At 40.6% G+C, this 13,272-nt stretch overlaps 1 protein-coding gene across 1 annotated transcript in view; it reads right to left on the bottom strand.

Moving 5' to 3' along the window:
• The window catches only part of ccser2b (coiled-coil serine-rich protein 2b), a 37,927-nt gene that overhangs the window by 20,156 nt on the left and 4,499 nt on the right, over window positions 1–13,272 (bottom strand). The window contains exon 2 of the mRNA XM_014982821.2: window positions 79–1,316. Within this exon, the coding sequence (XP_014838307.2) occupies window positions 79–1,279 (1,201 nt within the window). The 5' untranslated portion in view covers window positions 1,280–1,316. The remainder of the gene's footprint in view (window positions 1–78; window positions 1,317–13,272) is intronic.

Below are 13,272 nucleotides of genomic sequence, written 5' to 3'. Positions count from 1 at the left end.
GATCAGAGTCTTCAAATCTAAAAATGACAATTGATTTTAAGAAGAAAAAAAAAAAAAGGATAAAAGAAGAAGGTGAACCTGGACTGTTTTCGGTAGATGAAGGCGTCTCCACAGAGTCCTTACGTCTCGTTGGTCCTCTGTTTACTTCCTGATCACTTCTGCAAACGTTGGTTCCTTTTGCTCGAAGGGGTCTGGACTGCTTGACGAGGGACGGGCGGGACAGCTTGTAGCTGATGCCGCTGGACCTGGAGGTCGGACTCGGTAAGAGGGGCTTCCTTAGGGCTGACTGCGGCAGCTGGGAGGGGGCGCCGCCAACTGCCCTGCCTGAAGCGGCTCTGCTCACAGGCGATTTCAACAAGCTGCCTCTAGGAGGAGCCTGCGAGGCGGAGGCAGGGGGAACCCGTTGGGCGGCCCTGTTGGTGGAGAAGGGGCGGGATGTGTGGGGAGAGGCGGCGGTCCGGGTGAGGGTGGGAGAGGCCTGCTGTCGGACCTGGGTGAGGCTGCGGGAGCGGAATCGGTCGCTTTCAGTCAGCCGCGCGGAAGCAGCGCAGCCCAGGTTGTCGCTGGAATGGGACCGGCTAGCTGCCGGCTTCTTAAGGAGCGGAGAACCCGATCGAGATGCAGGGCCCGAACTGGGCCTCGTACCCAGGCGGACAAAACTCTGAGGCGGTCTCAGAGAAGCGATCGCCTTTGTCCCTGCTTTGGATCCTGGACATGTGTTTACGCTCTGCTTGGACAGTACAGAAGAGTTTGGAGTCAGTTTGGAACCTCGTGATCCATTTTTAGAAACAGGAAGAGCTCTGGGGCTGGACTGTGGAGACGGGGATGATGATGACGAGGAGTATGATGTAAGCTGGCCACGCCCTTTTGCTGCGGTGGATGTGGTGTGTTTTCTGGCGCCGTGCTGGTAGAAATACAGCTGGCAGTTGCTGCGATTCTGGACGACGTTCCCATCTTTCCCTCTCTTGCACTCAGCCTCTCCGTCCATTATCTCGTCACCGTCAGCTGCGTTTTCCTTCCTCCACTTTGCAGAAAACGAACACGGCACTCGGATGAATCCGTTCTGCTTTGCAGAGGACGGGGGCACGGAGACGCCGGCCGGTCCGGGGTGGTGGTAGAATCCGTTGGTGAGGCGAGTTCTGCCCGCGGCGGCCGCAGCTCCGCCAGGCGGAGCCACCGCTGCAGGAGCCGTCTGGGACCGGGGCCGGAAGCCGAACTTCGGCAACCTGGAAACCATGGTGGGCATGGCGGGGGGGTCAACAAGAGGTGGGGCTGACATCAGACTCTGCCCACTTCACCATGGAGAGTCAGGAGAGCTGAACAGGGAGCAGAGACGTGATGAGAAGAGGCACAGTTCGTGTACTTTCCAATGATGTTATAACTGTTACTATATATGCATATGTTGCTTCTTGTTGTTTCTTAGTTTTATACATTTTTTTCTTTCTGCAGGTCTAGAGGCAGACTTCTGTCTCATTCTTTCCCTTTACAACTTTTCCCCACCTTTTCCTTTCTTTTCTTTTTTTTTTTAAATCTCCATGACCTTTACATTTGAAAGAAACCCAAAGTCATTTCTAATAAAGTTTCCAGTGCACCATCATGGCCCAAACCGCAATGCTCCGCTTGTGAAAGCAAAGCTGTTAGGCCTCACCTTGACACTCAGAAAGCAATTCTGAGTGCCACACTGCTGGTCCGGAAACATAAAAAATAAAAATAAATAAATAAAATGGTAAATAAAGCAAACAGAAAGTGAAAAATAAAATTGGAAAAAAATAAATATTGTGTTTTTGATATACAATTTTTGTAATAAACCCCATTTTTAGTCTGCAGGTGAGAGCAATGAATCATAAAAAAGTAGTTTTCCTTATAAATTGTTTGAAAGAAACTAGAGCATTTTAACATGATGTTTCTGCCCACCTTACATACAGCAATTCCAGAAAAATTAAGGAAAATCTCAAATTTCCTTTGACAGCTGACAGATATTGATCTTCGTGAATGGTTGTTATCCTCAGCAACAACAGCCACGCTATAGTTTCTCCTTGAGCTGATATACTTGGGTCTAGTTTTAATCCTGCTTAATGTGGCTGTCGGAAATTTTACTGCTGACTTTAGAGTCAGCAGCCCTGAGAGAACGGAAAAATTCAAAGGGTACTGTCAGTGATTAACACATGAAACATGTGGCAGCCGAGTCCATGCATGCGTGTGTTGACAACGTGCCTACAACCGAGATAATACTTTCACGTGCCACACCCGTAATAAAAATGCTGAGTGTTGCTGCTCCTGCAAATGGAAGGCAGGATACTAATAACACATGATGTTTCTGACACGCCTACAGCACCCTGACGGTGAGTTTCTCTCTCCCCCTCTTTCACACACACACGCAAGAAATTTACACGGCCCGAGGCAGGAAATGCAAAACCAGTTCCTGAGACAAAACTCACAGAAAAGATCAGCGATTAAACAACCAGGAACAATGTCAGCTGTCTGGTTCATAAGGTTAAACGTAAATTATACATGTTCAATATGACAATAGTGATGCAAGTAACAAACTGTGATGCCATTTTTTTCAAGGAAACGTGGTATGTATTCAAAAAATATGTACCAAATAAAACAAAAATGGGTAACACTGTATTTGAAGGGGTGTGCATAAGACAGACATGACACTGTCACGTCTTTATGAATGTCTATGACAGTTGTCATCAAGTGTCATTCGGTAAATAATGACACTTTTAATGCAAAGTTGCTCTAAAAGTTGCATTGAAAGTCCATTAAAAATGCCAACTTTGCATTAAATTATCATAATTTACAAAATCATGCAAAGTTGGCACTGACCCTGCAGATGTGACCATTGATTTAACCTTTAACCTTTGGACTTCCACTTTGTTTGGTACTGCACTCTTTGGAGCAAGAAAGTTATTTTGGGTGTCAACATGCAAATCGCTCATAAAGAAAGTGGTCTGTCTTCGTTTCCATGTAGACTGTACGGCGTCAACATGGAAACACTGCAAACATCAGCTAGTGTGTGTGTGTGTGTGTGTGTGTGTGTGTTCCTACATTCAACCAACCAACCAACCAAGCATTTTTTGGGATGCCATTACTTTATTTTAAATTGCATTTTACATCTTTCTTCATATATAAGCTAACAATATTCAGTTCACAGTAACAGATTGAATATCTAATAGTTTTACACCACAGTTATGTCTGTACTTTGCTTGTTTCTACTCGTTTTGGAGACAGGAAATTAGATTCATTTAGCTGCATTTTATATCTGACTTAAAATGCCTCACTGTAGGTGATTTAAACCTTTTTTCTGTCTATCTGTGGATGACTAACATTTGTGACCAACTGGCGTGAGCGTCAGACAAAATGTGGTCTCCCATTTATTTACACAAATACAAAACAGACAAGAACCAGGAAACTAACACCGAAAGCAGCTCATTTAAAAAGCGGCGGCTGAGGTCCGTAACACCAGGAGTTTATTGGCTTTGGCTCAAAGCTGCTTTTATGGACAATAAAGAAGAAATAAAAGTCTGAGATGGCATCACAGGCCTGTTTCATCCTCTTTTCATCACATTCGCTTAGAAGAATCCCAGTCACATTCAGTGAGAGCACTGCATTGAATCTGGATAACCCGTTCGAAAAGGATCATCGATTCTTCTACAAGAAGAGAGAGATTGACATTTTACAATAACAAATTTTGCTGGAAGATAAATTGTCCCAGTAATTACTGTGATAAACGACAACATGGTAGTTTTGAGACCGCTTTAGATATTGATGATGCCTTTATAATCCAAGACTAATCGACTTTGATTTTGTAAAGAACACTTAAAACTGAAACTGGAAGACATTTTAAATATCCAAACTGAAACACGACAACCAAAATCAAGAAATAAAAACCACTTGCAACTGGAACCATAAACAAGATGGATCATGAGGTCACTATAAATAAAATATTTTTAAAAATCACAAGGGAAATGATAGTTCTCATTTTAATCTATTACGTGATTAGTTGCTTAATTGCCACAATTAAGCAATTGCGACAGACTTAATGCTGATTTTCTGGTATATTCCCTCATGACTTCATTCAATTTGGATTAGAAGGAAGCAAAAATGAAATGCTATCCTTGTGTTTTTGACACATCCTGGTTCACAGACCAGGGCCGAGTTCTCTCAATAATCCCTCCATAACTTAGGCAGGAATTCCTCAGAATATTTGCTCTCTGAAGTCAATTTTCTCCAATTACAAAACAACAAAAAAAAAAAAAAAAAAAACAGAAGAGGTCAAATATTCTATGCAGGAGCACTTTTTGTTCTTGATCCGACTCCAAAAGTTGTCATGGATATAGCACAACATCACCCTGCCGCCCTGCAGCCTCAGCACATGGCGTCTTCATTTAAACTAGAACATAAAACAGCAATTATAACTATAAGCCTCCGCAGTCTTTTCCTCACCCGGAGCCACCCGGCTGCGCATCACAAGCTTCTTCAAGCCCGAAAGGAAACAGCTGAGGAGCTTGTGATTTTATTGTGAGAGGATGACTTTTATTTATTTTTTTTATTTCTTTATTTAACAACCCTCTGAAGGTCATGAACAGATGTAAGATTACACAAACAAGCAGTCCCGAATGAAGGCAGAGGCTCCTCCACATGTCGGATAACAGACTCTGATGATCAATGGGTGATGAGCAGCATCAACCCTCGACCGCTTCCATCCTGCAAAAGAGGAAGCTGAACCGCAGCAATCGGCTGTCTCATGACTTCCCTGCTGCTGTGTCACCGTCACACAGAGGCGATGCTTCAAGACTCACCACAACCGCCACAGAGACACAATCTGCAGCAGAAACAACAAACATGGAGTCCAAAACTGCAGCTTTTCAATGTTTCATTTCCATCACAAGCAGAAAGAGTGTTAGAGAATAGCATGGTAGCTTTCTTAGCTTAGCTTTTAGAGTTCAAGCATTATGTGTTGTTGATGTTATTAACTTTAATGGACAATCAGATTGGCATTTAAGACTAGGATCTGTGTCTGGAACGGATAACTGTGATCGGAAGTTCCTTGACGTCAACAGGGATCTGTGAATTATTCTGGTTCTGATACCAATGATTCCCTCCAGAACATTCAGCTACAGCAAGCTCCATTGATTCAAATATGCATTCAGATGCAAATGTTAAAAGTTAACATAGGCCGTATGCCTCAAAATGTTTTGGGTTTCGTTCCACAAGCTTTTCACAATAGTTTACTGGGATTCTGGGCCGTCTGTCCTGACAGAACCGGTGTAATAAAGACAGATCTGTTCGACGCCTCGCTTGCCTTGTGTCCGATTTCACTTTGAACCACCCTGCCCTAACATCACCGCCACGGCTTACCAAATTGTTAAAGGGAGTCAATGGAACACCAAAATAAATCTCTTATTATCTCTTAATCTGGTATTTAGCATAAATATTTAATTTTTGATAATCCTAAAAACGACATAAACCGTTCAAACTTAAAATCTTATTTATGGCAGGAATCTGGGGTTTTCACTGGTACTATAAGCCTCCGCAGTCTTTATTGTGTCAGTAACAAGTTACTGACAATAAAGATAAAGATAAGCCTTTTTACAGGCATTATGTGCTATGTTGTGTTATCTGTAAAATGTTTTGGGCCTTTTGATGTCATGGCAATGACTTTATACGGACAAGGTACTGGTTTAAGTAGTAGTTGGTTATGTCTGCAAGACAGTTCAATGTTGCCAACGCTGGTGGAAAAGAATGTGTGTGTCTGTGTGTGTGTGTGATGAAGTGTGCACTGCAGCAGTCTCTGCTGTAAAGGACACACAGGAGGAATGGAGAGAAGAATGAGGTCATGACTCAGTGATAATGAGATGCTGCATCTGTCTCCATTCTCTGCATGCCTCTGTGGTTCCTCTGTGCTCATTAATCATCTTTTTTTTGTATTTCTTTCTTTATGTGAATCTCTTGAGGCTGAGCAGCAGCTTTAGAGAGACTTTCTGGGTAAGCCTACCTTGCTATTTTGATTCAAATTGTTATTCTTTTAAAGCATCATAAAAGCGACCCCTGTAACTAATAGTGTATTATAAGCCTGGCGGGTCGCCAGGCTTTACTTGCCCCCCACCAGACTAAGCATTCTTTATTTTTGTTTTAAGAAGATTTTTTTTAACACACCAGCAATCTGTTTTGCTCATCATCTTCCCTTCGTAAGTCATGATGGTTACAGATAAGGCAGAGCTTTAAGGAGTTATTATCGATCATCATATTTGTTTCCATCAGTTCATGAAATGAACATAGAACAATTTCATCACATCATGATTTTCTCTTGATTTGTGTAATTTCACCCTTACGTTTTATATCTACAAATAGTTTCTCCTTTCTTCCTGTGGCCTGTGCAAAGCCCACTCACTCCTGCAAACAGGAGAACACATATGTAGCACAACTGGGCTTGGAAGGCATTGTCGACTCTAACATGGGAGTTTATATGACTTTATTGAGTCACGCATAAAGTCTGATTTCAAAGCGGAGACAAAGATCACCTATGATGAAAAGTTTTTTTTTTTTTATAGCTTCTATTCAGCGCTGGTTTCCTAACTGTGGGTAAAAATAGCAATAAAATCACAGCTATTCAAACTCTGCTACAACAAAGTAACTCAGAGGGGATTGAAGCATTGTTAGATGAATGCCAAGAAAACAACTGGTGACACAATCAGCAGATTCCAGCTTTTCCCAGTTTAACTGACAACACTCTGTGGACATTGGTAATGGATTATGATTCAAGTTTAGCTATTTTCAGTGTCAGTGAGGTGTTTGAAAAAAAAATCTGTCAGAGGAAGCACAGGGATGTAAAACAAAAACAATTTGAAAGGAAATTGTGTCTGAAAGAGATGAAGGCTTTCAGCAGATAACAGGAAGGCAGCTTTCAATCTTCATCTGTCAAGTTTTTAGGAAGTATTTGAAGTCTTTTGGAAACCTTAGTTAATGTAAAGATTGACATTCTCTATAAAATATGCAGAGTTAGCTGTTTAAGTAATGGTAGCCATGATAGAAGCTAATATAAAAGATAAAAATTACAATTGTGAACTCCATAGTTATTTTGTCTTGAAATAATCTTAAAACTTTGTTTTAAAGTGATTATCCCACACACACACAACATAATTTTCACTCCCCAAAGAAATAATCAATGACTGCTCATTCCAGAACATCTGAAAAATAGCAATAAAGTGCTGAAAGAAAAGTATAAGGACAAGTGCCGTTCTTATACTTTGCTACACTGTAGTTCTTTAAGGAAAATCTAAATGAAATCTGTATTGGTGAGACAAAGCTTTAGAAAATCCAAAGAGGGAAAACTCTTGGTAAATTATAACTTTATTTACAAATTTCAAGTCTGTGACACCAACAAAGACAAACTGAACATGTCTGCCATATAATTCAGATATTGTACAAGGTAAACATAAGCGGTTTCATTAAAGGTATGCTAGTTCTTTATACAGGGAAACAATGACAAAATGCCTGAAGAAACTGGGAAATATAGCTAGCTGATATTTCAAGGTATATTAAATATAACCAAATGTAGACAATAATAAAATGAAAACAATTGCTTTTTTTAAACCAGGGAAGGAATAACAGTATAACAACCATGTACGATTGAAGAAAATCTAACCAAAAATCAGTGCGTTTCCTTTAGAAAAAGCCGTTGGAGATTCACACAGGGAATTGATAAAAGTTTACACTGACCGGTCTGCCACGTGGGCAGACTCTGTTGGAGGGTAATGTTCCCTGGGCTCAAAGTGTCACCATGTGACCAGAGCAGATCGATCAGAACCTTCCTCCCTGCGCTGATTCACAACCACGGCCTCTCTGAGGGGAACTAAACCTTAATCTGTCATCTGTAATCCTGCCCGATTCCATTGTTTCTATGCCTCTGTTAAAGAAGGTGCGTGTTCAAGAAACACACACACACACACACACACACACACACACACACACACACACACACAGCCAGTGTGGTCATCTGTGTTCTGATGAGTCAGCAGAGTTGGCTGACAGCCACAGAGTCCATCTGAATTAATGAATGAACCTCTGGGGTCAAAGTCAGCTGCAGCACCAATAGGAGAAGAAAAAAGCTCTGCTGTGATTGGTCCAGAAGCAGCAAAAGGATCAGGTCATTGTCTGACTACCACCAGGAATATTAGGAAAAACTTTCAGCAATAAAAGTGATCTGCGATATAATCCCACAGTCATTTTCAGCAGTTTGCGGCACAGATATGCTCACAAGTCCTGACCTTGACAGCTACGTTATCGACTCTGATAACAGATACGATGGCAGGCTAAAGCTGCACATACTGTGCTGGGCTAATGAGTCGCTTTCATTAATGCAGCGCAGAGCAGCAATCCGTGCCGCAGCACTTTGTCTCGGTTAGCGTGTGAGCTGCTGTCTGTAACTGAAGCGAGGTCGAAGGTCAAACTTTAATCGGAAAAATATAATGAGTCATGTGAACTATGAGGAGTTACAAGAAGTCGCTCTGGTGTTATTAATTACATGTTGTCTATCAAACAGTAATTAAGGGTTTAATTCAAAGATCCCTGTATATGGAGAAAGTGCAAAATGTTAAACATAACAAGGAAATAATCTGGAGAAATTATTAAACGTTTGCAGGATTCAAAGTTTTCTTTACGTACTCGAAAATACTATTACTACTACATTAAACTAGATATGTTGGTTTTGGTGAGTTTTTGTGGAGCAATTTCTGAAAAATTGTAAATACCAAGCTAATGCTTAGTAGTTTGAAGAAACTGGCATCATGTTGAGGGTTTGCTTTGCTACAAGTGGTAAAGTGGATGGAGGAGTACCTCTAGATACTTTAGCTTTTCAGATCTGCAGATAAATGGCTGAAACTACAACAGAACTTTGACTCAAAAGGTCATATTGTAATTATATGAAATAACTAAACAAAATCTTTTAAAAAATTAAAAAGAAATGGATGTTCAAATGGACCCTGATGGAAAATAATTATCCAAAAACAAATCCAGCATCTCCTCCATCTTCTTCCTCCTTCTCTGTACATCAGACCAATCATGTCGTCATGCTCCATTTCTTTGCTCGCTGAGCCGAGAGGAGCCGAGTGCCGGCGGCTAGAAAGCCAGAAAAAGGTCAACAGCTTCATCTCAGGCCTTCAGATTTATCCACTTAATTTGAATAACAACGACAACGATTTCCATTTTATAGACTGTTTACTTTTAGTGTTAGGAAAGCTTCTGAAAACAATGAGAGTGGAAGCCATGTTTTACAAAATCAAAAAAACAGAAGCTAAAAGAAAAATTTAATACACAAGTTAAATGGTGAAAAATTGAATCATCTTCTTTGAGAATCTTATAATTAGGCCTAATTAAACATAACGGCTGAAAATGAGCTCATGCTTTTGAAAATTATAGTGAAACCAACCACCTCTCTGTGCCACAGATGGAGAAGCAAAACGACAGATGGTCCCAGACTGGTCCCAGTGTGGGTTGGAAACTGGTCGACCCTGGCCCCAGAGAGCAGGCTGCAGTCACTAACACATTTCTGTCCATTAAAGCTGTAAGACGAGCTCAGTGTTCAGCTGCAGGATCCTCTTCCAACGTCCACAGATAAATGAATCAATAGAAACCTGATCTGAGGTCAGCCACTCTCAGGCTGAAAAACAAACTGGGCGACGGAGTCAGGATGTGGATCAGCAAAAACATAAAATAAAAATTGTTTATCACGCAATCACTTTCAGCCATAATACCCCCTCACAGACAAATTGATCAATTAAATTCATAAACAGTCAGGCTTAGCAAAAGATTAGTAAAAAAAAATCCAATTTGTTCCACTTTCTCTAGTTGAATCTATGCAAAATCCAAAACATATCAGTTTCACAGATATGTAAAACTTCAGCTCCAACCTGGTTACTTCCAAAATCCTGAAACATTGGGATGCAGGGTGTCTTTAGGTTTCAATGGATCAAATTTAAGACTTTCCAGATCTTTTACAGACCATTATGAACAGAATTTAAGACCTGTAATATAACATAGATTTACAAAAAAATCATATTTGAATAATTGCACATACATAAATTCAATGGGTTGTTCTAAATGGTGAAGATGAACACTGATGATAAATTTGCACTTGCCCACGATGAACATACAAAAAGCTAGCAAGCTAGCTAGGTAGCAAGGGTATATTAGCAGTTAGTTACCAGTTGCTCCATCCCCAGTTAAGATGTCCGTTTGATGTTTTGCGACTCAAACTTTCGCAAAACCGTAAAGTCCAACGAGAAAAAAGAAAACTACATAGAATATACAAGATTAAACAGTCGTACTACAACAGAATTTGAGACCTGTGATTAATGTATTGAACGCAATGATGGTGAGAAAACATTAAAGTAACTGAATAGATTTTAAGAACTTCAACTGTAAGTAAAAACATATTGATTTAATTATGTTTGTGTGGAACAATTTCAGGTTAAAGAGTTTCTGTTGTACCAAAACCAAAACAGCCACAGCGCATTCGCTGTGCGCTGATCCAAATTTAGCTTCATTTGCAATCAGTGCCGTAAAAACCAAGCAGTCCCGACTCTGTAGAATTTATAGATTACTTAATAGTTTACCTTACTGATGAAATATGACTAAATTCCACCTAGTAGTTTTGAGATGATAGTTTTATTCAGAAATGAGTAAAATGCAATTGGTATAATTTTATAAAAACATAATATATCAAACTACACAATGTCATTTTTTATGAATAGGCTACTAGAATTGTCTTTGACGGCCTGATTTGACATACTCCATGAACGCCCTGCATTGCTGGGCGTTAAACCAACACCCACTCACAGACACAAACATCCCAACTGACTGAGCGTCGCCCTCTGACACACACTTCCACCACGCTGAAACCATGACGACACCACAGGAAGTCCCGACTCTCCTGGTCTCTCTGCCTTCGGCTGCGGTTTTCTTTCCCACAGGTAACTGGTCAAACAGGTTCATGTGTTTCTACTGCGCTGCGAAACACAAACACAGCTCATCTTCCCCCCACCCCCAACTCCTGTCTGACTTTTTGTTCCAAAAAGACTGCATCTCTGAGTTTCCATCCTTTTGGTTTTTATCTCAGGAGTGAAAAAAAAAACATCCAAGTAGCGTGAAATAAATAAATAACAATATATCAACCTGCATTAACCAGGATGCAACAGAAACACTTATGATTAAACCTTTTAGGTTTTCTGAGAGAGAAGCTCGCATGCATTTCCTGGGAGCCCCTCATGAACACCCCCGTAACCCCATATCCATTCCTCTGGGTTTCATAGCAACTTGGCACGGACAACATTCCTGTTGTGCTGCAGCTCCACCAGCAGCATTAATCTTCTACAAAGCATCTCTTTCACTATGTTGCCTACAGAGGAGGAGCAGCCTCCCTCATATGAGCAAACTCAACTCAAGCCTTCAGGCAGGAGGAAAACTTTCTTCTGTTGAAACAGTACATTAAAAAACACACCTATAGATAAAATTTCTTCCTACTTTTATTTTATTAATTTTTTTTTAAAGACTGATCAAATGTATGTTTATTTTCCGTAGAAAGTAGGACAAAAATGTTTAAAATTTTGAGTTTTGATGCCTTTTGTAGCTTAAAAGCTGAAGTAGTGTTCGACATGTCGGCCTAAAATAAAATGTTTAGTCCTGTAAGTTTCACAGCAATTCTTTTTATGTGTGCAAGTACATGTAACAAGTGTTTTATATACTTTCTTTCCGGGGAAAAGTTTTCTAATCTTTTTGGGGCGATTTTAGCCATTTACAAACTGGCAGTTTTTGTATTTTATTTTGGATAACATTGATTTAATGCTACAGCTTTATTATTTCTCTATGCTAAATGAGACATCAGTCCTCTTCCTCCTCGTCACCATCATCAGCAGCGGCTCCACCAGAGAGAGGAAGCACAGCAGAAAGAGACACCACCCAGGCAGAGAGATGGAAAGATTCACCAAACATTTCCTGCCGCCAGCAGCAACGCTGAGAGCAACTTCAATTATCCATCAGAGCTCCCTGGGAAAAGAGTCTGAGGCAGGAAAACGGGACAGGAGGAGAAGCAAATGAGGACAGGAAGAGGAAAAGAGGACAGAGGAAAATAAAAGCCCTACTAGTAGCATTAGCTTAGCGCCAATGCTAAGCCTTTAAACCGACAAACAGTTCACCAAGTAAAGTTAGAAACTGGTAACAATAACAGTAATATTCCCTTGTTTTAATCCCTGAAAATGTCTCGTTTTAAAGCTAATTTTATTGAATTATTGTGACTTGCAATCCTTTAGAGAAAGTTGCTGCTGGAAAAAAAATGACATTTGTTAGTTATAATCTCCATTTAATGGTAGAACATGAAGTGAGAAAGTTCCCATCAGACATGTCTATCAGTGCTAAAGCTAACTCAGGTCATGTGATCTAATGATGGATGTTGGAGGACGCCTAAGGAATCGGCGTCTTTCACTCGCTGCAGGGATTTTCTTGATGTCACTTTTTTCTCTAAATTATTAATCAGACAGACAGAAAACAATTAATCTTTCATCACATGGATGCAAAATCATTGTCTACGCTTCCTCCATGAAAAATCACAGTGTCTGAGAATGATCTAATTCCTGAGTGAAACATGCCTGGGCCTCAATGTCAGTTTTATATCAAACTGCAAAAAAAAAAAAAAGAGATATAACTTTTTATCTCTGCAAAGTCTTCCCCTCTGTGGGGATTCAAGCAGCCAGAGGGAAGAAATTAAGTGGAAACTCCTGAGAGAGACAGACAGAAAAAAACAAAACAAAAAAACAGTCTGGATCCCAGCCAGGACGTAACACGCTCTGCCGATCTGTTCCGAGCGGTCAGCAGCTTCCCTCTGACAGCAGCTGAGGCAGCTTGTGATCCGCCGCTTGGCACTGAGAACCGGGCAGAACCAACAGATCACACAGTCAGCGGAGAAGCAGTGGATCAGGCGGAGAGAAGCTGCAGTGCGCAGCGAACAGATAACAACGCCAGACTACGAAATGACTCAACGTTTATCAGAAAGCATCACAGAGCTGACGGAAATGGGACGATGCATTCAGGGACTTGAGGAGAGAACATCCAGAACAAGAAAACAGAACAAAACAAAAAAAATCAGTTCAAGTAAATTTGGAACAAGGCCAAAATAAGGCGCTGTGTTAACACAAAAGAAGAATAAAAGTAAACAGTAAACAGTTTACTGCATTTTGAATTGTTTCAGTCATGTTGTAGTCATTCTAATCACTG

Source organism: Poecilia mexicana, unplaced genomic scaffold (assembly GCF_051168715.1).
Source record: "Poecilia mexicana isolate PSO_F unplaced genomic scaffold, ASM5116871v1 scaffold_19, whole genome shotgun sequence".
Taxonomy (NCBI): Eukaryota; Metazoa; Chordata; class Actinopteri; order Cyprinodontiformes; family Poeciliidae; genus Poecilia; species Poecilia mexicana.
Note: the sequence above shows the minus strand (reverse complement) of the source record. Positions and strands in the feature narration are given on the sequence as shown.